Source organism: Desmodus rotundus, chromosome 3, assembly GCF_022682495.2.
Source record: "Desmodus rotundus isolate HL8 chromosome 3, HLdesRot8A.1, whole genome shotgun sequence".
Lineage (NCBI taxonomy): Eukaryota > Metazoa > Chordata > Mammalia > Chiroptera > Phyllostomidae > Desmodus > Desmodus rotundus.
In genome coordinates this window covers 180766880-180789055 of record NC_071389.1, presented here as the reverse complement: position 1 = coordinate 180789055, position 22176 = coordinate 180766880, and the positions used below count along the sequence as shown (strand labels likewise).

Below are 22176 nucleotides of genomic sequence, written 5' to 3'. Positions count from 1 at the left end.
ATGCCAGATACAAGGCTCTGAGGCACCAGAAAAATCTGGCCTGAGTTTCATCCTCCACCACCACCAGGCAGCTGACGGGGAGGTGGGCAGATGGGGATGTTCTGTAGCAGCTGGGTGGTGAGTCGTGGGTGCTCAGCGAATGGAGTGGAGGATTACTGATAATAACTAAAGCTGGGAAGGAAAAGGAAGTTTGGACAATGCACAGGGGTAGAGGGCAAGTTATCCCAAGCACTACCTAGTAGGAGTCCTGAGGGGAGTGCCCACGTCTGCACCTTGCCACCCTAACATGGTCATGGACGCAGAGCAGATGCACAGCACTACGTCCATGGAGAAACTAGCAGGACAGTTTGTCTCTCCTGAGGTCCCTGAAGAATGGTCATTTCCATGGTGAAGCCAAGGGGTATAGGAGTCTGTCTCCCCCACCCCCACCCCAAGCCTTCCTGGGAGCTTGAACAGAGACCCAGGTTCTCATGTCCACTTCCCGCCCTCTTCAGGACACCCCATCCAGCTCTCCAGGCATTCTTTATGCAACAGATATTTATTGAGTGCCTGCCTACTTGCTCCAAGTGGGACACTGGGCTAGACCCTGAGGTTACATAAATGAACAACAGTCCCTGACCACAAGGAGCTCACAGTCTAGTTGGGGAGGCAGACACAAATGAACAAGAAAGTAAAATGCAAATCAGCACTCCAACAGATGTGGTGGTGTGCCATGGGAGTCCAGGCGAGAGGGGGGTGATCAATTCTGGGGAAGACAAGATGGGGCAGAGGCCTTCGTAGTAGTGGTGTCTGAGTAGGGTTCTAAGGGATACATAGGAGTTCTCCAGTCAATGGTGGGGAAAGCTTCCAGGTTTATGAAACAGTTTGAGCCACAGTTACAAAGCAGAGGTATGAAGGACACAGGGCTCTGTGGGGCACAGCGTCGACGAGGCTAGAAGAGTCCCGGGGCCAACTGGGAATGGTCAGCCTTTTCTACACCGGTCTGCTCCAGCCCCTGCTCTGGGGAGTCAGGGAAGGGGAATTGCCCAAGAACTAACTAAGGGGGCTTTTGGGTGGGCTTCCCCACCCAAGTTCAAGAAGCGAAGCAAACGTCTGTGTCACTGGACAGCAGTGTGGCCCGGCCAGTCGGGGGCTGGCTTCAGCCATCTTTGGGTAGGAAACCTGTTTATGTTTTTTCTGGTCGTTAGTTGTTTCCTAGGAAAGTTCTTTGTCAAAGCTCCAAGTCGGACTTGGCTGATCCAAGAAAAAAGGAGATTTATCTGCACTTGGGTGAGGAAACCAGAGTGTTCCAGAGGCAGGACTGGGGGTACTGGGCAGGAGCCAAGGCAATTCTGGCCAGCTTCCTTAGCCCCTGTCCCCAGCCATTTCTGTAGCCCCTAATCCATCCTGCTTCCCTCCCCCACACCAAAGGCAGTTGGGGCAGCTCTGAGAGCAAGCCCCAAACATTCTTTAATCCTGCCAAGGCTAGTCCCTGCCCACCAAGAGAAGCTGCCCTGGGGGCTGCCACTAGCCTTCCCTCTCAGGGATCCTCCAGAGTGAAGGCAGAGTTGCTGGCCCCTGCCAAGCTGGATGGAGCTGGGCAGGGGCCCAGGGAGGCATAGGCAGGTGGAGGGGCAGTCAGGGTTCCGGGAGCGTCAGAGCTTGGCAGGGACGAGCTGGGGGAGCAGGGACGGGGGCAGAAATGGGAAGAGAGGGAGGAAGCTGGAGTAGAGGCCACCTCCTGGGCAGCTCTGCCCCCTCGGCCTGGAGACCAGTATCGGCTTCTGAACCTCCGGAGCAGCATGAGGAATGTAATGCCCATGAGGTCAAAGATGAGCTCAGCCATCTCCACCACAGACAGCACTGAGGAGCCGAACCACAGGCTCCACTGGCTGCCCAGGTTGGACAGGAGGGTGACCATCTGGGAAGGAGAAAGGCACACTGACCACCAGGGCAGAGGAGCTCCATCCCTCCTCACCTGAGGCCTTCGGCCACTCCTCTCAGCCTCTCAGTGGCTCCCTGGACTCCTTCTGTCCAAGTCCTACCCAAGCTGACACACCCTTCCTTCCCCCTACCCAAAAAGACTTCGTCCCCCAGCCAAGCTCCCCTTCTTCCAACCCTCTCACGCTCGCCCTCACTCCTTGCCCCTTTCCCTGGTCCCTACGCTCAAGGCCCAGACACTCTGGCCCACTAGAGGCACCCCCTTGTTTGCCCTGATGGCTGCCCGCTTAAGCCCCGCCCCCCAGAAAATCACAGGCTCACTGAGGCAGCACGTACAGTGACAGAGGGAGACTCAGAGTTGGTTTTGTAGTTCAGCTCCTTGAAGAAGATGTTGAGTTTAGCAACTCCATTTCTTTGGCGTGGGTGAGAGGGTGGGAAGAAATGGCAGAGGATTAACTTCTCGGACCCTCACAAACGCCCTCCTCCAATCAACTGTATCAATTTTCTTTCCAGATCAGTTTTCCCGCCCAAGGATTCCTTCCCTGGGGCCTCGGCCAGCACAGAACTGACCTTTTGTTTTTGATGGTGTAGTTGTTCTGCAAGGATAGCATCCGGAAGACCCAGTCCTGGGAAAGAATTGGGGTGTCAAGGGCATCACCCCATACTCTCCATGCTGCAGGGCTGGAGTGGGGTCAAACACACCCACACACATATACCCAGAGAAGACCACAGTATCACACACACGTCCCCTTTTGTTCCCTTTCCCCACTTTACCTGGGATGTCACCGAGGGCCATCGTGAGTAACCTGCAGAGAGCTGGTAGCTGGTCACACTGGGAATGGAGAAAGGCACTCAGTGATGGGGACGGGGCTCTCCCATACAAAGGCTTAGCTGAGTATTCTACCCAGGCAAGCAGCCAGCTGCCCGACCTGGGGAAGGGGACACTCACCTGCATGGCTTCCGGCACTTGCTGAAACAGCCCAGGCGATCCGAAGAGAAGGCGTCCTGGAGCTTATAGTAGCAGTAGCCTGTGGGTACAGAGAGGTGTCATTTTCCTGGAGCACCTCAACCTTCCCCACCCCACAGCCAAGAGGTCTCTGAAGCTCCCTGGACACCCCCTTCACAAAAGTATTAAATAGATCACAGTGGTGTCTCCCACGTGTTTGCACCAAAAATGTTTGAGAAATTAAGCCAACCTGGGGGCAGGGAGGGGAAAGGATACACCTATGTAAAGATGTGTCGAATTTGGACAAAAATTAAAAAGTCAAAAAGAAAAATGGGAATAATTATAAAATATTGAGATTAAACCACAGTGAGATAACACTTCATACCCTTAGGATGGCAATAATTGAAAAAAAGACAAAAGCAAGTGTTGCCGTAGAGAAATTGGAACCTCCTTCATCGCTGCTGAGAATGTAAAATGGTGTGGCCACTTGGGAGAACAGTCTGGCAGTTCCTCAAAATTTTAAACGCAGAACTATGGTCTGCCCCAGAAAATCCACTCCTAGGAATATACCCAAGAGACTTCAAAATGTACGTTCACACAAAAACTTGTACACAGATATTCATAGCCCCAACAGTCAAAAGTGGTGGAAAACCCAAACGCCCCTCAACTGATGAAGGGATGAACAAAGGTGATATTTCCATACAGTGGAACGTTTTTCAGCCATAAAGAGGAATGAAGTTCTTACACACACTACAAGGTGGATGAACCCTGAAAACCACAAAAGGCCATATGTCATATGATTCCATTTGTATGAAATATGGGGAATAGGCAAATATAGAGACAGAAAGAAGACTAGTGCTTGGCCAAGGTGGGGGTGGGGTGAAGTGGGGTGGGGTAGGGTGAGAGGGTGGGAGGGGGAGAAGGGGACAGCAGGTCCAGGGAATGGGGAACTTGAAAAGTGCTAATGGGTACAAAGTTCCTGTTTAGAGTGATAAAATGTTCCAAATGTAATGTTCTAAAATCCATCGAGGCCATTGTGGTATAACTCTAGGACTATACTAAAACCTAAACTATACTGAGATTGAACTGTATACTTTAAATGGGTTGAATTATCTCAATAAAGCTGTTTGGGTTTTTTTTTGTTTTTTTTTTTAAAGAACAAAGGGCCTATAGATTCACTTTCTCCCCCATTTGCCAAGGTCTAAGTAAGGGCATTTTGTCACTCCTGCTACCCTTTGTCACCCACTCTGGGAGTCCTCCTTCATTCCTGACCCAGATTCCTCAGTCAGCCAGGGCTGGGGGTCTTTCATTAGGAAGACTGGGAAGCAGTGGGGCCCTTTTCTCTGAGGGGCAAGCAGTCCTTGGGAAACTCAACAGACTGAGTTTTTAGCCTAGTTCCTCTCTCTCATCCCCACAGCTTCTCAACAATCAGTACTGTTTTTTTCTCTCAGGGTTCTTCCTCAAACTCACAACCACTTAGAAATCATCATTTGGGGGCAGAGGGAGCAGTGGTCAGGGAGTCACGCCTGGGCTTCCTGGGACGTCACACCTCGCCTTTGGGTGTCAGCTTGTTTATCTGACAGGAGAAAGGAGAAGGTGAGGCCAGAAGGCCTCTCCGTTTCCCTGCAGCTCTGATGCACTATGATCTTCTAAGTTCAGAGAAACAGGAAGGAGGCCACAGACTGCAAAAGCACAGGCAGGGGAGAGAGCTGTGTGGAGCAGACCCAGGGAAGGAAGAAGGCGGAAAGATTAACACAGGCAGGGCTGAGACAGAGGCAGACACCGAACTCTGGGGTCTGCAGTGCCCCTGAGAGGTCTGAAGACTTGTGTGCTCCGGCAATGGCCAGCCTCCCACCTACAGGGGGACGGGGGAGAGCTGGTCCCAGGGAACCAGGAGAAAGAGACTCCTGAGGACTAGTCAGCTGGGACACTTAAGAGCATGTGAGCCAGGAAGGCCAACCTTCTGTTTTCCATAGTTACTTATTTAGAATTTTCTCTCTCCCAGCTTCCTAGCACACAGCTTCCCTGCTGAATAACCCAGCTGTAGTGAAAAGTAAAAGGAATTTGTCTACTCCTAGACCAGGATAAGGAGGATACTCCAGGGCTCTCCAGAGTTTTTTGATTGTGTCCTCCTGAAGGTAAAAACTTCTTAAGTAAGCAATGCTAATATATGTATTTGGTTTATAAGGTATATACTAGCTACTATTGAATCGATAGATTGTGTACATTATAAAACATACATGGATGGAAGATGTAAGGAATAGATAGAGATACATTTAACTTCTAGTATTTTCTCCTTGCAGGCAGTGGGTTATCCCGCACCTCGCCCAGGGCCTTGAGGAGTGAGACCAGGAGGCTGTAGGCAGTGCGTGCACTGAAACCTCAGCAGGCTGGTACAGAACAGGGAGATTTTCCTCACGTGCTCTTCCTTCCTTACTGTGAGTTATTTTTAAATGGGGCCATTCCTTTACAAACATACAGAAGCCAGAACAGAAAGAGAGAAACCGTGAGGGAGGAACAGAGATAGTGAGGGGAAATTGCAGAGGCGAGTCTAAGGAGTGGAAAACAAGAGACAGAGAGAATAATCAGGGCCAGTGGGAGCTAGAAGCAGCCCCACAGACAGAGGGTGTTGAGAGGAGAGGGCTCCTGGGGGAGTCCTGGGTCCCTGGGGCAGGGCAGGGCCTCCCTCCTGGACTCTCACCCCAGGAATCATGCTTCCTGTAGTCACAGTACTCCACATTATCGGGCCGCGGGTAGAAGATGTAGGCACAGCCACACTCCTTGACCATGCTCTCCTGGAAGCAAGAGTGAATGCACACCTGGAGGAAAGGAGAGGGAAGGGGAAGGAGGTTCAGGCTTGATCTCCCCTGTGATAGCCCAGAAGAGGCAGGGAAGGAAGGACAAACAATTCTCTGTGGTGTATCTCCATCCCTCTTTCCACTGGTCCCCTCACTCACACACACACACACACACTCACACTCACACTCACACTCACACTCCAATTTTGACTGACCAACAGTGCAGACTTGGGAGATGGTTGCCATAGAAACCGACTGGCCTCACCTGCTGTGTGTACTTAGAATTATAAAGGTTCTTGACATGGACGTCACTGCCATTTTTGGTGCAGTCGCCATAGTTGTCCCCAAGTCTGTCCAGGGCTTCCTGTGAACACACACACACCAAGAAGCCAGAGGTCAGAAGCCAGAGAAAGTGGCCCAGGCCTCTTCCTAAATTCTCTGTCTTCCCTCAGTCTCAGTTTGCATCTCTTACCCTGCCAGCCTCTCCTGTCTGCCTCCCCATTTCCAAACATGCTCACAGTGTCCCCCAGTGTCCATCTCAGTGCTACCTTCAAGGACACTGGGCCCACAGCATCCCCTGGAATCCTAAGCATGTCCTAAACCCCTTCTCTGCACTCATCCAAGGTCTACTCCTCTGGTCCCTACCTCTTGATGTCCACTCTGCCAGCCCCCTACCCCCCTCCTGCCAATTTCTGCTCCTGTAGACCTCCACATGCTCAAGGTCCAGCCTACACGATCCCCATCCTGAGCCTTCTGGCTGTCTGGTCCATCTCCCATGCCCTCCCTCTTGCCCCTCGCCAATCTAGGGCTCTCCTCCCAGGCTTCCCAAGCAGCATTCTTGCCTTCCTCATGCTGATGGAGGTCTCTATCCCAGGCCGCAAGTTAAAGCCACTGTCATCCATAAAGGCAGGTTCACCCTGCCCATGCACCGTTACCCTGGCCCCAGTCACTGTGGACAGCAGCGGGATGAAGTCATTCTGCTCTGTGCGCAGAGTCAGGGATAGACCTGGAACATGTAGAGGGGCAGAGTGGGAGGAATGTCTTGGAAAAGCATTAGGAGATGGAAACCCACCCTCCCACCCTGCCCAGTTCCTAATGTTCCAAGTAGAGCAAAGCAGGAAAACCTACAAATGGATGTGGCAACCCCTGAGCTGGATTATGGGGGCAGACTGGAAGGACTGGGACAGTATTCCTATCACATCTGGAGTAGACAATGTGGTTCCCATAGTGGAGAAAGAACAGTGACAACTCCTTCCAGGATTGAGATAGGCATGCTATGCTGAAGCTCAGAGGCACACAGCATCTCTAGGATACAAGCTCAAGGTGGGTACATGTGGGTCAGTCGGGCAATAGGAAGGGCTGAGGCAGAGGTCAGGGACTGATGGTATGGGGAGTTGCTCACCATTGTTGATGCCGGGCATAGAAGACATCCAGAGGTTAGAGTTGTTCTCACTGTTGAAAGTGTAGCAGTTTCCATATATCGGGTGGTGAAAGTGAGAGTAATTCCTATTCAGGAGCAAGAGAGAGAATAGGGCCACAGAGGAAAGTGTAAGGGGTCAGGAAGAGAGGGACTTTCAGCACTCTTTGTTCCTTGATCACCTACTATGTGCTAACCAACAGCCTGTAAAGGCATCATCCTATTACAAAAGAGGAAGCTAGAGCACAAACAGCAATGACAAACTTGGGGCTCAATCTCAAGTCATCCACCTTCTAGCCCAGGTTCCTCCCAGCAGGCCACCTGACCTAACTGGCCTTGTGACCTCCCTTAGGTCACCGTGTTGCATTATGAAGACTTGTGCAGTGCCCCTTGCTTCTCACATTTCCCTATTTTGATTATGATCTCCTTGAGGGGTGGAGTCACATCCCATTCATCTCTGTACCATCTCTGGGTTAACTGCATAGTTCTTGGCACATAGGAGACAGTAAATCATTGTTAATGACTGAATGAAAGAAATGGAAGGGAACAGGGTTAGAGGCGAGAGTAAGATGTGTGGTGAGCATGGCGCTGAGAGGAGGAAGATTAGATCCCAGGACAGAAATGAGTAGGGTTCTGGTTGCATGGCTCTGAGAAAGTCATTTTTTCTAAGCTTATTCTCCTTACCTGTAAAATAAGGAGATTGGAACTAGATGATCTGGAAAATTCCATAGTCTTTGAAGAACAAAGATGCAGAGGTGGGAAATATTGGTGCGCATTCTGGGAAGTGCTAGAAAGACAACATTGCCAGAGCAAAGGCTGGATTCAGGGAGGGACCAAAGAGGAGGCTATGAAAGTAAGGAGAGGACATCCCGAAGGTCCTGTGAGTCCTGCTCAGTGGGAGAGGGGTACTCTCTCTCACTGTGACAGGTACTGTGTGATGGATGCAGACCAGGGACTCTATGCAGCAAGCAGCTCTAGAGCAGGTGGAGCAACATGGATGGATCTTAAAAAGAGAGCTTAGTAAACAAACAAACAAACAAAAACCACAAGAGGTGAAATGAGATATATAACCGAACACTATATTACATACACAGTTTGCAAAAACAGATACAAAGAGATACACACTAAGCACATTATAAGAATATAGGAGAAGCAATATGATGTGATGGTGAAGAGCACAGACTCCAGAAGTAAAATACTTGCGTTTGATTCCTGCCTCTAACAAGTGTTAGCTGTGGAACCAAAGAAGTCACTATATCTCTCTGTACTGCAATTTCCTTATCTGTAAAATGGGGATACTAATACTACTTACCTCACAGAGGTGTTGTGAGGATTAAATGAGACTTAGAACAGTGCTTAGCACTTAGTAAGAGCTCTGTAAGTTTACTATCAAGATTACAGGGATTCATTAAGATGGCTTAAGTAAAAAAAGACAGATGATAACAAACGGACAATGTAAAGAATTTAGAACCCTCATACACTGCAGGTGGGAATGAAAAATGGCACAACCACTTGGAAACAGCCTGGCAGTTCCTCAAAATGTTAAATGTAGAATTACCACGTGACCCAGTAATTCCACTTCTAGGTATATACCTAAGAGAAATAAAACCACATCTGTACAAAAACTTGTACAGGAATATTCATAGCAGCATTATTTACATTAGCCAAAAAATAAAAAGGACCTAAAAGTCCATCAACTGAGGCACAGATAAACAAAATATGGTATATCCATATAACGGAATATTATTCAGCCACAAAAAGGAATGAAGTACTGATACAAGCTGCAACATGGATGCACCTTGAAGACACTGTGCTAAGTGAAAGAAGCCAGATGCGAAAGCACACATATTATATGCTACATATATATGAAATGTCCACAGTAGGAAAACCTATAGAGACAGAAAGTAGACTAGTGATTCCCAGGACTTGGAGGAGGGGAGGGAATAGGAAGTGACTGCTGATGGATACAGGGTTTCTTTCTGGAGTGAGGAAAATGTCCTTCAGCTAGTGGTAATGAATGTACAATTCTGTGAATATACAAAAAAATAAAAAATAAAAACCATTGAATGCTATATATTAAAAGGATGAGTTTTACAGTATATAAATTATGTCTCAATACATTTGTTTTTAAAGGAAAGATTATAGAGAGAAGAGGAAATGGTGTTGGACATTAGGGAGGAGAGAGTTGGGTAAAAAAGACATGATAAAGAGCTTCAGCTTGATTCTGAAGGACATGAGAGATGTTGAAGGGTATTAACCAGGACTAATTGGAACAGTTAAGTACAGTGAAATGAACTAAGAACAGTGAAGTATGAAGCTTCCTGTGATTACAGAATGAAGAGAGGATTTTGAGGCAGAAAGACAACTTTGGGGATGGGGGTGGGGGTTGAAGTAATAACCCCGGTGAGAAATAATGAGGCTCTGAGACTAGGAAATGACCTAAGCATCAAGACTGAAATGAACTATGGACTGTCCATTGACAGGGAGGTAGGAGCATGGAGCAGGCAGAGTGAAAGGATCAGTGGGAAGGTGACAGAGACTTGGTGGCAAGTGAAGCTGACCCAAGTTCAGGTGTTGTTACTATCTCACTTCCCAGCTGGCAGATCCTGCCCTTAAACAAACACAAAGAATAGAAAACAAAATCGTGTGCTGGGCAGAGTATGTGTGTGCCAGGTGAAGGGTGGAGGCAGAAGCAGGTGACACTTGGCCCTGCTGCCATTTAGCAACAACATGGGAGGGAAGGGATCCCTGTAGAGTGGATAGGCTGTCTCAACTCCCTTCCTCAGCCAGGCAGAGGCAGGGAGATGGCACCTGAAAATCAAGAAGCAGAATCAGGGAGGGGAAGGAAGGGCCAGAGGCTACAGAAGGAAACCTCCCTTACTCTTAGCCTCTCCCAGCCCTCAGAGAGCTGGCAGCTACCATGACCTCTTTGCAAGGACATTGTAACAGGAATAGTAACAGGAAGAATACCTGACAGGAAGAATCCTTAAGCTAGGACTGACATGGTGGTCTAGGACATGTCACTTCTCCTGTTTGAATACAGAGTAATAAAACTCTTCAGCCTTTGCAGTTTCCAAAGTGCCCTCAAATTTGTCATCTCATGCACTTGGAGATGAATGTTATCACCATCTTCATCACTGGCGTAAAAGTGCCAAAAGGGCATATATTTTTTAAAGATTTTATTTATTTATTTTTAGAGTGGGGAAGGGAGGGAGAAAGGGAAAGAAACATCAATGTATGGTTGCCTCTTGAGCTCCCCCTACTGGGGTCCAGGCCTGCAACCCAGGTATAAGCCCTGACTGGGAATCGAACTGGCGACCCTTTAGTTCACAGCCAGGCACTCGGTCTACTGAGCCACACCAGCAAGGGCAGGGCATATTTTCTTTAATGTATCCCAAATGCCTAGACCAGTGACTGGCACATAGCCTAGACAGTCAAAAACATTTGTTGAATGAACTTGAATAAATCCCATTTTCAGCCCATTTTACAAAGAAAGAAAAAGTCTCTGGAGTGATTTGAAATGCCCAGAATTACCCGGCCAGGAGGTACCAGAGCCAGAGCAGGAACTCAGGTTTAATTCGTCATTCAATCTATGCTATTTCCACCCCACTACTGCCCATCCCATCTGAGAAAGTGGAGGATGGAACCAGATGACCTCCCAGGCACTTTTGAGTTTGATCCTAGTTAGAAAGAGGCCTTAGACAGACAGGGCACCATGTTTCCAGCCCTTGGTTTCTCAAAGCTGGACCTCAACCCCAACCTTCCCAGGGCAGCCATATGAGGTTACTGCAGTCAGACCCAGCCCTGCAGAGAGCAGCAAAGCCCTGCAGAATGACCCGTGGGGCAGAGGTCGGGACCTGAGCTCCATGCGTCCCCTTCTCTGTGCAGGCATTTATTTAGTCAACGACCATTTCCTGGGTGCCACTCCTGCTGGGCCTCAGGCTGGCTCTGAGAAGGAGACCCCGTGGGGAGCCCAAAGCCAGGCAGAACACACTCACGCCTGGCTGCAGGAGACCTGGTTGAAGCGGCAGCTGAAGATGAAGTTGCCCAGCTTGTTGTCCTCCGGGGATGTGAAGGTGTTTGGCAGTCGCGACAGAATGTTGATGTAGTGGAAGCGGTACCACTCCCTCACGGCATCCACCCCGGAGGAGTAGGTCTGATAGAAGCAGTCGGATTTGTTCTGGTTACACTGCACACAGGGACCAGAGCGTCAGAGGGCCAACTGCAGGGGGCAGGCAGCAGGGCAGGGTCAAGATCAAGGAATGAGTGGTCTGGGGTCGTAAGGTCTGATAGGCAGGGGTGGAGAGCCAGGAGTTGACAAGAACAGAAGACAGAGAGAAGCAGGAGCTGGATGCAGAGTGGACCAGGAGGGCATGGGATTAAGGAAGTGGGAGGCCGAGGAGACCAGCAGCTCTCATTTCTACAGTCTCTGCCAGTGGGTGGAGCAAGGATTCTTCTCCTCATTTCACGGATGGGAAGACTGAGGGGGGGATTAAGAGGTTTGTCCCAGCAACAGAGCTGGAGGGAGAACTCTTGGTCTCCCGGGAGTATGGCCCACTCTCACCAAACAGGGCTTCTCTTCTTCCCTCTGCTGCTCTCCCACTTCCGCTTACTCTCTTTTTTTAGTAAAACAATGTTAAAGTCTCCCTCTTCACTGTCTCTTCATTCTCTTAGGCTTGCAGAACCCCGGTTCCCCACCACACTGGAGATTCCCAAATGTGCCCCACCAGTAGGAACTGGACTCAGGTGCCTTTTCCACAGATTTGCCTTCCGGCCACTTAACCACTCCCACAGGGGCCTCCAGAGAGGAGCCCCCGCAAGCTGATGTCCAGAGAGCTGTTATTTCATTTTATTTTTAAAAATGTATTAATTAATTATGCCGGCAAGCGGATGAGGTCCCGCCTCAGAAGTAGGCTGCGGAGCGGGGAAGGGGCGGGGAGCAGGTTCAGGAAAAAGAGCGGGGTCCAGGGCGTGGGCGGAACCGGAAAGGCCGGGGCTGCGCCCCTCGGGCCGGTGGGCGGGGCCTTACCAGCTTGAAGCCGATCTTCCAGTCTTTCCAGTTCACTTGGGGGTTGTTGTCGCGCATGCTGGAGGATGCGCTGCGGGCTCTGCGGGCCTCCGGGGGCGAGGCCGGGTCGCGCAGGCGCTGCAAGGGATGCAACCGGGGGCCCCGGAGGTCACGACGGCCGCGGGGGTGGGACACAAGGGTGTTGAAGGAGTTGTATTTGTACAAGTCGTAGAGCGTCTGTTCGGTGATGCGGTCCAGTTCCTCCAGTTCCCCTTTAATTTGTGTGTACCTGGAAGGGTGGGTGGGAAAAGGGTCGGACTAGGGGGCAGCCTCTCGCGAATGCCTGGCCCCTGTGGGCCTCAGTTTTCTCGTTTGAAACTGGTGAGGCAGGAGGGGCTGTGTGTAGTGGGAGACAGGTGTGTCCTCGGGGGTTAGTGGAGGCGACAGTGAGCCCCGGCGGTGACGGCATTTATTGCGTGCTGTGGCCTGTTTATCGAAAGGGAGAGGCAGGAGGCGCCTGTCAGTGAGGCGCTCTCCTCCCACTCGCCCTGGCCTAGACGGAACCCGGAACTTGTGTGCCCTTTCCCAAGACGGGAGAGGGGGTGGCCTTGACCTGGGCCCATACACACCCACGGACTGCGGTGGATGCGCGGTGCGCAGGTCATCCCACCCTGATCTCGGGAGCGTGGCCTTTGGGCTCGTCTGCCACCATCACCTTCTAAATCAGGGGTTCTCATCTGCACTTCAAAAAAAATTACCAAAACAGCACACCACCCTCCCCCCTTAATGAGTTTTGGTTGGGGCCCTAACTCCCTAAGTTAAACACTGTCTAGTATCATCACATTCCGACTTCTCAATACTGGTCCACTTACCATCTCCATCGTAAAAGTCCAGAGTAGCAGGGCCTTGGGGATAGAACCCACCAAAACAAAACACACACACGCACACATGCACACACACGGGCACACAACCTAGAACTAATTAGTAAATAAGGTTGCAGGATACAATCACAATATACAGAAATTCTATTTATACACACTAGCAACAAAAAATTGGGAAATGAAATCACAGAAACATCATTAAATAGCATAAACAACATCAAAAACTAGGAGTAAACTTATGAAAGATGAGGAAGACCACTACACTGAAAATCCTGCTGAGTGAAATCAAAGACCAAAATAAATGGAGAGCTCTATATGGTTATGGATCAAAAACTCAAGTGGCGTCAAGGTGTCTCCCAAATTGATCTTTAGAGTCAACATAATTTCTATCAAAACTTCAACAAACATTTTTTTGAAGAAATTGACAGGCTGGTTCTAAGATTTATATGGAAATGGAAAGAATTTAGAATGGCCAAAACAATTTTAGAAAAGAAGAGCAAAATTGGAGTACTTACTCTACCTGACTTAACTCTAAAACCACAGTAATCAAAACAGTGTCATACTTATGTAAGAATAGACAATAGATCAATAGAACAGAATTAAGGCTAGAAATAAACTCACACATATATGATCAACTGATTTTTTACCAAAGCACCAATTCAATTCAATGGGAAAAAAAATTTTTTTTAACAGATGGTGCTGGAACAATTTGTATACTGTACTGGAAAAAAAAAATGAACCTCAACCTCTGCCTCAGTCCACATACAAAAATTAAGTCAAGATGGAATATAGACCTAAACATAAAATTCAGAACCATAAAGACTCAAAAAGAAAACCTAGAGTATAGCTGCATGACCTTCAGGTAGGCGAAACTTTTTTGGAATAAATACCTAAGGAAGAACTCCTCCTGCATATATAAAGACCTCTTACAAATAAATAGACAAATCATCTTTAAAATGAACCCCCCAAAATAAATAAATGGTCACACCACATGAAAACGTGCTCAACATAATTAGTACTCAGGGAAATGCAAATTAAAACCATGAGATACAATTTAACAGGCATTAGAAAGGCTAAAACTAAAAGATTGCCAACATCCAATGTCGGTGAGAACGTGGAGCAATGGAATTGCTGCTGGTGGGAGCCTAAAATGGAACAACTGATTGGAGGACCACTGGGTGGTTACTTCTAAAGTTACACATGAATCTACCTTATGACCCAGCAATTTCACTTTTGGATATTTTACCCAATTTCACTCCTAGCTATTTACCCAAGAGCAATGAAAACGGAAAGACTTGTACATGAATGTTTGTAACACCGCTAATGTCCATCAATACCACTCAGAAAAAAAAAGAGAGAGAGAGAGAAGCTGATACAAGTAAAAAAAACATGGGAGATGGGAGACTTTGGACACATTAAGTTGAGCAAAATAAGCTGGACACACAAACAAAAAAAATTCACATTGTTATTCCATTTATATGAAGTCTAAGAACAGATCAAATTAGCTGACGGTGATAAGAGTCAGAAAAGGAACATGGTGAGGGAAAAGAATTGACTGCAAAGGGACACCAGGTGATGGAAATGTTCAATATCTTGATTGTCAAACCTCAACAAGCACTTAAGAGCTGTGCATTGTATCATATGTAAGTTATACCTCAAAGAAGAAGTCAAATACCAGGGCAGGGCTCCACTGGGCAAAGGTTCAGTTTTCAGGTTTAATGGGAAGGGGTGGAACCCAAACAAGTTTTTTGTTTGTTTTTTTACAAGAGCCCCAGGGGGGCCTAATGTGCCACTATTAACACTTTCTAGTCCACACCCTCACAGTCCTCCTCCCGGCAGCTCCATTTCTCCCTCCCTCACAAGTCTAGTTGGCTGGGCCTCAGGCAGCACCTCCAGCTGCTCCTCGTCCTCTCATAGGAGAAAATGTAGCTCAGGTGGGAGGTGTGTGCTTGATATTCTGAGAGATTTGTTTGCTATTGGTAATTAAAAGAATAGCTAGTATATGGCTGTAATAGCTAGTATTTACTGAGCATTTACTATAGCCAGACATTGTGATATTAGAATGTACATTATTTAATTTAACCTTCAGTGTAATTCAGCGTACACTAGCCATTGTTAGCTAATACTATTGCCATTCCGTCTTACAGGTAAAAAACCTCAGGCAGGTGACTTGTTCAAGACCATGCAATCAGGAAGTGGGTCAGAAAGCACTTTAAACCACCACAATACCTCCCACTGTGTCCCTGCTAGCTCTGGCTACTTTAGGAAGTTGGTAAGGTGCCCCAGAAAGAACACCAGAGTTAAGTTGGCTGGATCTGGATCCTAGTGGTCCGGTCACACACTTTCTAGCTGTGTGATGTTGATAAGTAAACTTTCTGAATCCAACCTATTTCCTCATCTGTAAAATGGGCCCAACAGTAGATCTGCTTACACATGAAGCTGTCAGAGGGTTAAATGAGAAAACAGTCAGTGACACAAAGTGAAGAGGCCCACAAATATCAGGAAGACACAGACAGGACCCTGAAGCCCAAGAAACTGAAGTGTCTTTCTCACAACCACTTGTAAGAATTTGGGTGCCCCAACTTGGCTGCAGTTATCTCCACAACACGAGCTACCGCATCTCTGGCTGGGCCTCCCTTTTCACCTGCCCCCGCCCCATCCCAAGCTGTCTCAAGTCCCTCTGTGCCCTTCTTCTGCCTCCTACACCTCCCTCATTCTCATCACCAAGCTGTCCATTGCTTCTCTAGCCACATCTCTCTTCTCCATTGAGCCCCAGGCTCTCCCTATGCCAGGCTCTCCCTTCAGTGGCCCTCCTCATATTCAGCTCCCTCCTGCTTCTTCCAGAGAGGCCTTTGGTGATCACCCCCTCGACTCCCACCTGTGACAAGGCCCCTAGAAGAGGCCAGGTTCCATGCAGAACGCCATTGCTCCCCAATGTCTACTTCTCTCCCCTTTTTGGCTTGAGGCAGAAAGAAGTATTTCCATATCACCCCTTCAATGAAGAAACCTCCTGCCCTTTCAGTTGACACCTAGAGCTGAAACACTGCCCATGAGTAAAACCCACTGATTATGTCAGATCATGTTCTGCAAGCAGGAGGACCCTGGCAAAGAGGAGGTCAGGGCTGAGAGGGTAGAATGCTGACAAGGGCGCTTCAGCAAGACAGTCCAGCCCTTCTAACCTTGACCTCCTACCCAGGTCATGGTCACTACCTTCACTCTCATCTGCCCTGGCAGGAAGCCCTATATTGGGGGTGGGGGAGTGAACCCTTGCACAATTTGATCAGGCAGGCATTACTATCTCCATTTTATTGTTGACGGAACAGACCCATCAACTTGGCAACTTCCTCCATGGTCACTCAGCTAGGAAGTACCAGAAACAAGATGTGAACCCAGGCTTTTTCACCTCCACAGCCCCAGCTTTTTTCACCACTCTGCCTCTGGGCTCAGAAACACATGAGACTGGGCAGCAAAATCTTCTTCTGCCTCTGGCCACCTCCCCTCCAGCCCATCTTCTCTGCTAAGGACAGACTGGCAGGGTCAGGAACACTGGGAAACTTGGGGACTGATAGCCTGTTCTCCATCTGTGTCTCCTCCTTCTTCCTCTTTCCCCTGGATGGCCTCCTCGCACAGGAGAGCCCATGCTTACTAGGCAGCCTTGGGATTTGCCCAAACCCTCATCCCACACTCCCACCCACCAGGAGGTCCCTAGGTGAGCATCCTCAGCCAGCATTCTGGAAGTACATAACAGAGCTGGACACTGGCAACTCACCAGCTTCCTCCCCTGCCAGTGTGTATCTGGGGACTTAGCCCACTCCCTCCTTCCTCCAGGGATCACCAGAAGTCTTGACTTCCCTTTCTTGGCCCCTTCCCCAGCTCCATTCTCCTCCACATCTCAGCACTTCTAACCAGTCTCCCAGGTTGGGAGACACACTCCCTCCACAATGGCCCCTCTAGAGTTGGTTGTGATCTCTCAGATCACATGTGGAAGTCAGCCCTGGCTGTGACATTTTAAGAACAATGATTATTCAAAGGATGGACGGTCAGGGTGGCGAGAGCTATAGAAACCATTTTATCCAGGGAAAGACACAGAAACTAAGTTCTAATCATCATCTCAGGCTCATAGTCTTGCCTCTTGTTAGACAGTTAACCTTGGAGAAGTTCCTTATCCTCTGTGCCTCTGTTTTGCCATCTGTAAAATGGGAGTATTAATAGTACCTGCTGCATCGGGTTGGCATGAGGGTGCAATGAGTTTATGTGTGAAAAGGACTGTGAAAAACACCTGCCTGGCTGGGTAGGTGCTCCATAGCTGCTGCTGTTGTTTTTATTATCATTACTGTTATTATTACTGTGATTGGAGGAGAAAAGGCTAAGGAAACACAGGAGCCCTGCCTGCCCCTTGTCTGTGGTGAGACTTTGGTCTTAACAAAAGTGGAGCCCAAGACCGGATTCCAGTTCTGACCCCTCCACTTACCAGCGGGGTGATCTTTGCAAAGCCTTTGGGCTCTTGGAGCCTCCATTTTCTCATCTGACTCTGGGGTGATACTTCCCTCCTTATCTAATAGGCTGGTTATGAGACCAGAATGCGATAGGGCACTTGGCAAGGTGCAACACAGTTACCGCCCTCCTGGGCACACCACACAGACGGCTACGGGCTGGAGGAGGAGGAGAGGTCTCTAGGGTGGCTTCAAAGAGACAGAACCAGGACCAGAGGGTGGACACTATTATGAGGTCAATAGGAGCTTTAACTAAGGAAGAACTTTCTAACAGCGGTTTCCCCAGAGGTAGTGAGGTCCCTAACACAACAAGGGGTTCATCGCTGTGGGGACCGTGGGAGGAGTCAGCTCTAAGGGTCTGGGTTTCCTGTCCCTGTTCGGCCTGCCACCTCAAAGCCTGGTTTCCAGATCCTGCAGAAAGCACAGGGTCGCCCCAGCAGGGTTACTGACCGAAAGACTTAGCTCAGGTCCCTTCCCTCCCTCCCTGCAGCTTCTCGCATGGGGAAACTGCCCCTCTTCCCATCCTGCTGCCATGCCTCCTTCTCTGCCATCTCTGGGAAGGAAGATTCCATGGCCTCCGTCATTGTTAAGAACCTCAAGTCCTTCCATACGTCAAGCCTAATCCTTCCCAGAATTAGATGAAAATTATGTCCTTGGGCTCTGTTTTCTGTAGATGTGAATATGACTGGCCCTCTCTCTTGGGTGAACAAAGCCCTCTGTTGGCCAGAAAGAAAGGGACAGTGGCTGACCCTTCATACTGGATTCTTAGAACTTCCTTGCTTAGTGTGGTGGGTCTTTAGCTTTTATCCCTGAAGTTACAGAGCAGCCAGCCCAGAACCCCGCACCTTCCCCTTCCTCCCCCTCAGCTGGCCCTGCCCAGCTGCCAGTAAGTGGGCATCCCTGGTCTGACTTTGCCCATTCCAGTTATTTCGACCACTGATGTCCACCTCCTCTCTGCTTCCCCCGTTGGAGTCATCCATCTCACTTCTGCCTCCTGCACCCGCCGCGAGATGATTCACACCTGGGTCACTACCCACCAGGCTGCATTAACCTACCACCTACCCCTGCCTCTCTCCTTGAACAGAGACCAACAGCCCTGGACCCCTCCCTCCTGTACTCCTGACCAGTATCCCCTCCTGTTACCACTGTTCTTCCCCAGGGGCTCTCACCAGCCTCCCGCCAACACTGGATGCCTCTTCCTGCCCCCACCTTAAAGCACAATGGGAGAAAGGGCTTTGAAATCAAACACACTTGATTACTCAGCGGCTGACCTGGGAGGCACTGGCTTCTGGGGGTGGGGGGGGGGGGGTGGTTTTTTAATCCCAAGGTAACCGCCTGCTACCTCTGTGAACTTGGGCAAGTAACTTAACCTCTCTGAGCCTCAGTTTCCTCATCTATAAAATGGGGGTAAACTGGTACCTACTTCAGAGGTCTATTGTGAGGATTAGGTAATCTCATTAATGTAGAATTTGTCTGGCACATACCAAGACTATCTAAGTTTTAGCTATTGTTGTTGCTGTTGTTGTTTTATTTGCTGTGTGACCTTGCTCAATTATTTCACCTCCATTTCCTCGCCTAAAAATTGGAAATAAAAAAGCCCGCCTCCAGGGACTTGTCAGGATTAAATGAGATAGTGCTTATAAAGCACCCAGAGCAGGGTCGATCTCATAGTAAGTGTTCGATAACCTTCCCCTACACTAAGGCGCTTTCCCTGACTCCCCTGCCTTCCTGGGTGCCATGCCCCAGCAGTTCTTCCAGTGTGGACGCCTATCTCCTCGCCTTCAGGCACCTGGAGGCAGACGCTCTCGTTTCCATCCTCTGCGGCTTATTCCTGGACTATCCAGGGCCTGCACCCAGCGGAACCTTAGAAAAGGCACAGGCCTCAACAGATTCCTGCCTGCCCTCTCCATTTCTCACCCACATCTTTCAACCACAATATCTTTGGAGCATCTACTACCCTGCCTGTTGTCCCTCCTGCCTGCCAGCCCTTCCCTCCCTGCTGGCTCAGGATGGCTCAGTGTCCCTCCTCCCCACTAAGGTCAGAGAGGAGGAGAGATGGGGAAAAAGGGGGAGAGATTAGGGCAGGAGAGCTACAGGGGTTCGGGAAGAAGAGGAGCAAAGCCAGGGGCCACCCAGGGAAGAGATGGGAGGCCTAAGGGAGGAATAAAAGAGAACCAGGAAATGAGATGTAAACATCTTGTTGGAAACTTCATTTTTTCCACATCCCACACTTCCGGTATTAAGAGGAGGCAGAGGTTTGTGATCAGGCAAACAGGGGGTAAGTCACAGCTCAGTCTCTATACCTGTGACCTTGTGACTTGTCTCTTTTTGCCTCAGTTTCCTCAAATGTAAAATGGGGTATTAATAGACCTACCTGGGAGGACTGTTGGAAGAATTAAAAAAGAGGCCTGTAGGTGTATAAATGGCCCCTTACCCTGGACATTATGTGGGGGCTAATCAGTGCAACAGCCTGGCAGTTTTTTCGCTACAAGACAGGATGTCCCGACACTTAATAGCCCAAAACACATCTTTGGACACAACAGAATATAAGGGGGACCTACACCCCTAATGTGTGACCAGTCCCAATCCTCCACTGCATGCATACCCAATGTGTTTGCTTGCCCACACACATACTCACACAATCACAAATGCATACACTCATAAATCTACACTTCTTGAAAACAGAGACTGTACATCACACAATATTTTATTATCGTTAGCGCAGTGTGCTGCAGGCACTTGTTTATATGCCTAGCTCTTCCATCTTATTTCTTCTCCCCCAGTACCTGGCAAATCACCTGGCCTCCAGTGACGACTGTATGAATTATTAATAAGCCCCTCTGCCAGGTGCCTAGCACTGTGTCTTGCTTGCAGCAGGGGTTCTCACGATGCTGCATGACTGAATGACCACAAGTACAAGGAATAGACAAACACGCAGCTCCACCCTCCTTTCTTCTCCATAGTTTACCTCCCCCTCTGGGTTCTGGACCAAAAGTTGGCAAAGCACTGGTGAAACCCAAAACTTCAGGATACACTCGAAGCACCTGAAAGTCAGGCTCCTGGGAAGGTGAACTGTGCAGCCCAGCAAGGGTTACCTCCCCATTTTCACCTGGGTCTTTGGGGGGCCAGCTGGACAAGGGAACAGGGGAACAGCTACCCTCTCCGGTTCTCCTGGTTCTGTAACCCTCCACCCCCAGCCTCAAGGCTCCCCATGGCTTTGCCATCATCCCTCATTTTGCTTTCTCCAAAAAAATCTCCTGCTAATCCAAGGCTGACATAGCAGGGTCTAACTCCTGCCAGCTGCCACCACCCACCACCACAGCACCTGAGAAAGGCTCTTCTCTGGAGAAGAAGGCTCTGTTCTTTGCTCCCCTCTCACTCTGGGGAAAGGCAGGGATGAACTCCACCCTGTCCTTTAGGAAGTGACCAGTTGACCTCATCAGCACCTGCTCCCACTTGTGGGAGGAAGGGAGGAAGAAGCCACTGTTGGTCCACCAACCACGCTCTGGGTAAGCCGTGGGCACTAGGAAGACTCCACTGGACTGAGCTGCCAGCCCATAGAGTGGGGAACTCCCAATGTGGCCCAAAGGGAGGTCTGCCTTGGGACAACATTGCCTTCTACCCCTAGGTGTGAGGCTCTGCCTGTCCAGTGGGCACCTCCATACCCTCTGCGCCACCCTTCCAGGCACCAGGAAGTGGCGGAGGGCCCAACTGACCTGTAGGGATTGAGGGTGCAGACAGTCACAGCAGGGAAGACAAGCTTGTCCGAGTTGATGTTGATGTTGAGGCTGACGGGGTAGCTAAAATACTCTTCGAACAGCAGGGCGAACTGCCAGTACATCATGCCGAAGGTGCAGAGCCAGAGCACGGCCCAGAAGGCTGTCTTCATGCGGTTGTGCTGGGAGCACACCAGGCGGATGGCACCGTGGATGGTGGTGTTGTTGCAGAAGAACTGGAAGAGGTCTCGATAGGAGCGATGGAACTCGATCAGGGCCTCCTCCTCCTCCGTGGGCTGCTGGGGGCCCTCAGGTTCGGGATACGGCCCTGGCTCTTCACACTTGTCTCCCTTCATGAGCCCTTGGGTGGGTTGCAGAGGGTGAGGGTCAGGGCCAGGGCAGAGCTCTGGACTGCAAGTACCCTCGCCCATCAGTCTGACCCCAGAGAGAGGCTGCTCCAGGCCATGCCCACATCCCACCCTGAGCTCATTTTCTCCCAGTCTTCCCTCCCTCCACCTGCCCAGGAGCCAGCTGACCTGCTGGAGCCAGGACCAGAGTTGGGGCTGGGCTTCCCTGGAGTGGCCTCTCCTCTGCTTCTCTGATAAGGTCACCTTTTGGTTTCAGTCCCAGCACCTCCCTTTTCGTCTCCACAGCCATCAGCCTCTGCTTAGTAGTCAGTCTCGTTCTTGGTATCCCTGTGTCTTAGCTCGCTCTCGCTCGCTCTCCACCCTTCCTCCCTCCCTCTCTGCCTTCTGCTTCTCTTGGATCTCTTTCTGGACACTCTTCCTCCTTGCCTGGCTCTTCTGTGGCCAGGCTCTCTGACCCTGCCTCTCTTCTTCTTCCTCCCCACTTTTTTCTTCTCAGTCTGTGCTGTCTCCTCCAGTCTCAGGCCCTGGTCCTGGGCTATGTCTTGACTCCCTCAGTCCCAGGGACTACAGGGCTCCAGAAGTCCTGGCTGCCACTTGCTCCCCACTCCCAAGTTGTGGCTGGACTGGGA

At 49.7% G+C, this 22176-nt stretch overlaps 1 protein-coding gene across 1 annotated transcript; it reads right to left on the bottom strand.

Annotated features, from left to right (window-relative positions):
* Positions 1-519: 519 nt before the first annotated feature.
* Positions 520-22171, bottom strand: SCNN1A (sodium channel epithelial 1 subunit alpha). Its single transcript, XM_024579566.4, has 13 exons — positions 21716-22171; positions 21180-21540; positions 12111-12378; positions 11080-11270; positions 7067-7170; positions 6507-6670; positions 5930-6028; positions 5568-5685; positions 2870-2948; positions 2695-2752; positions 2491-2546; positions 2257-2332; positions 520-1900 (listed from the first exon to the last, which is right to left on the bottom strand). The coding sequence occupies exons 1-13, from the start codon at positions 21834-21836 to the stop codon at positions 1520-1522; spliced, it is 2076 nt and encodes a 691-aa protein (XP_024435334.2). The 5' UTR covers positions 21837-22171; the 3' UTR covers positions 520-1519.
* Between the last annotated feature and the right edge of the window lie 5 nt (positions 22172-22176).

Excerpts from the sequence above, each read along its gene's own strand:
- SCNN1A (XM_024579566.4), bottom strand. The coding sequence starts at position 21,836 with ATGGCTGTGGAGACGAAAAGGGAGGTGCTGGGACTGAAACCAAAAGGT. Across the intron at positions 6,029-6,506 it reads CCTCCATCAGCATGAGGAAG|GAAGCCCTGGACAGACTTGG; the intron begins GCAAGAATGCTG and ends GTGTGTTCACAG. Across the intron at positions 2,949-5,567 it reads CAGGAAGCATGATTCCTGGG|GCTACTGCTACTATAAGCTC; the intron begins GTGAGAGTCCAG and ends CTGTACCCACAG.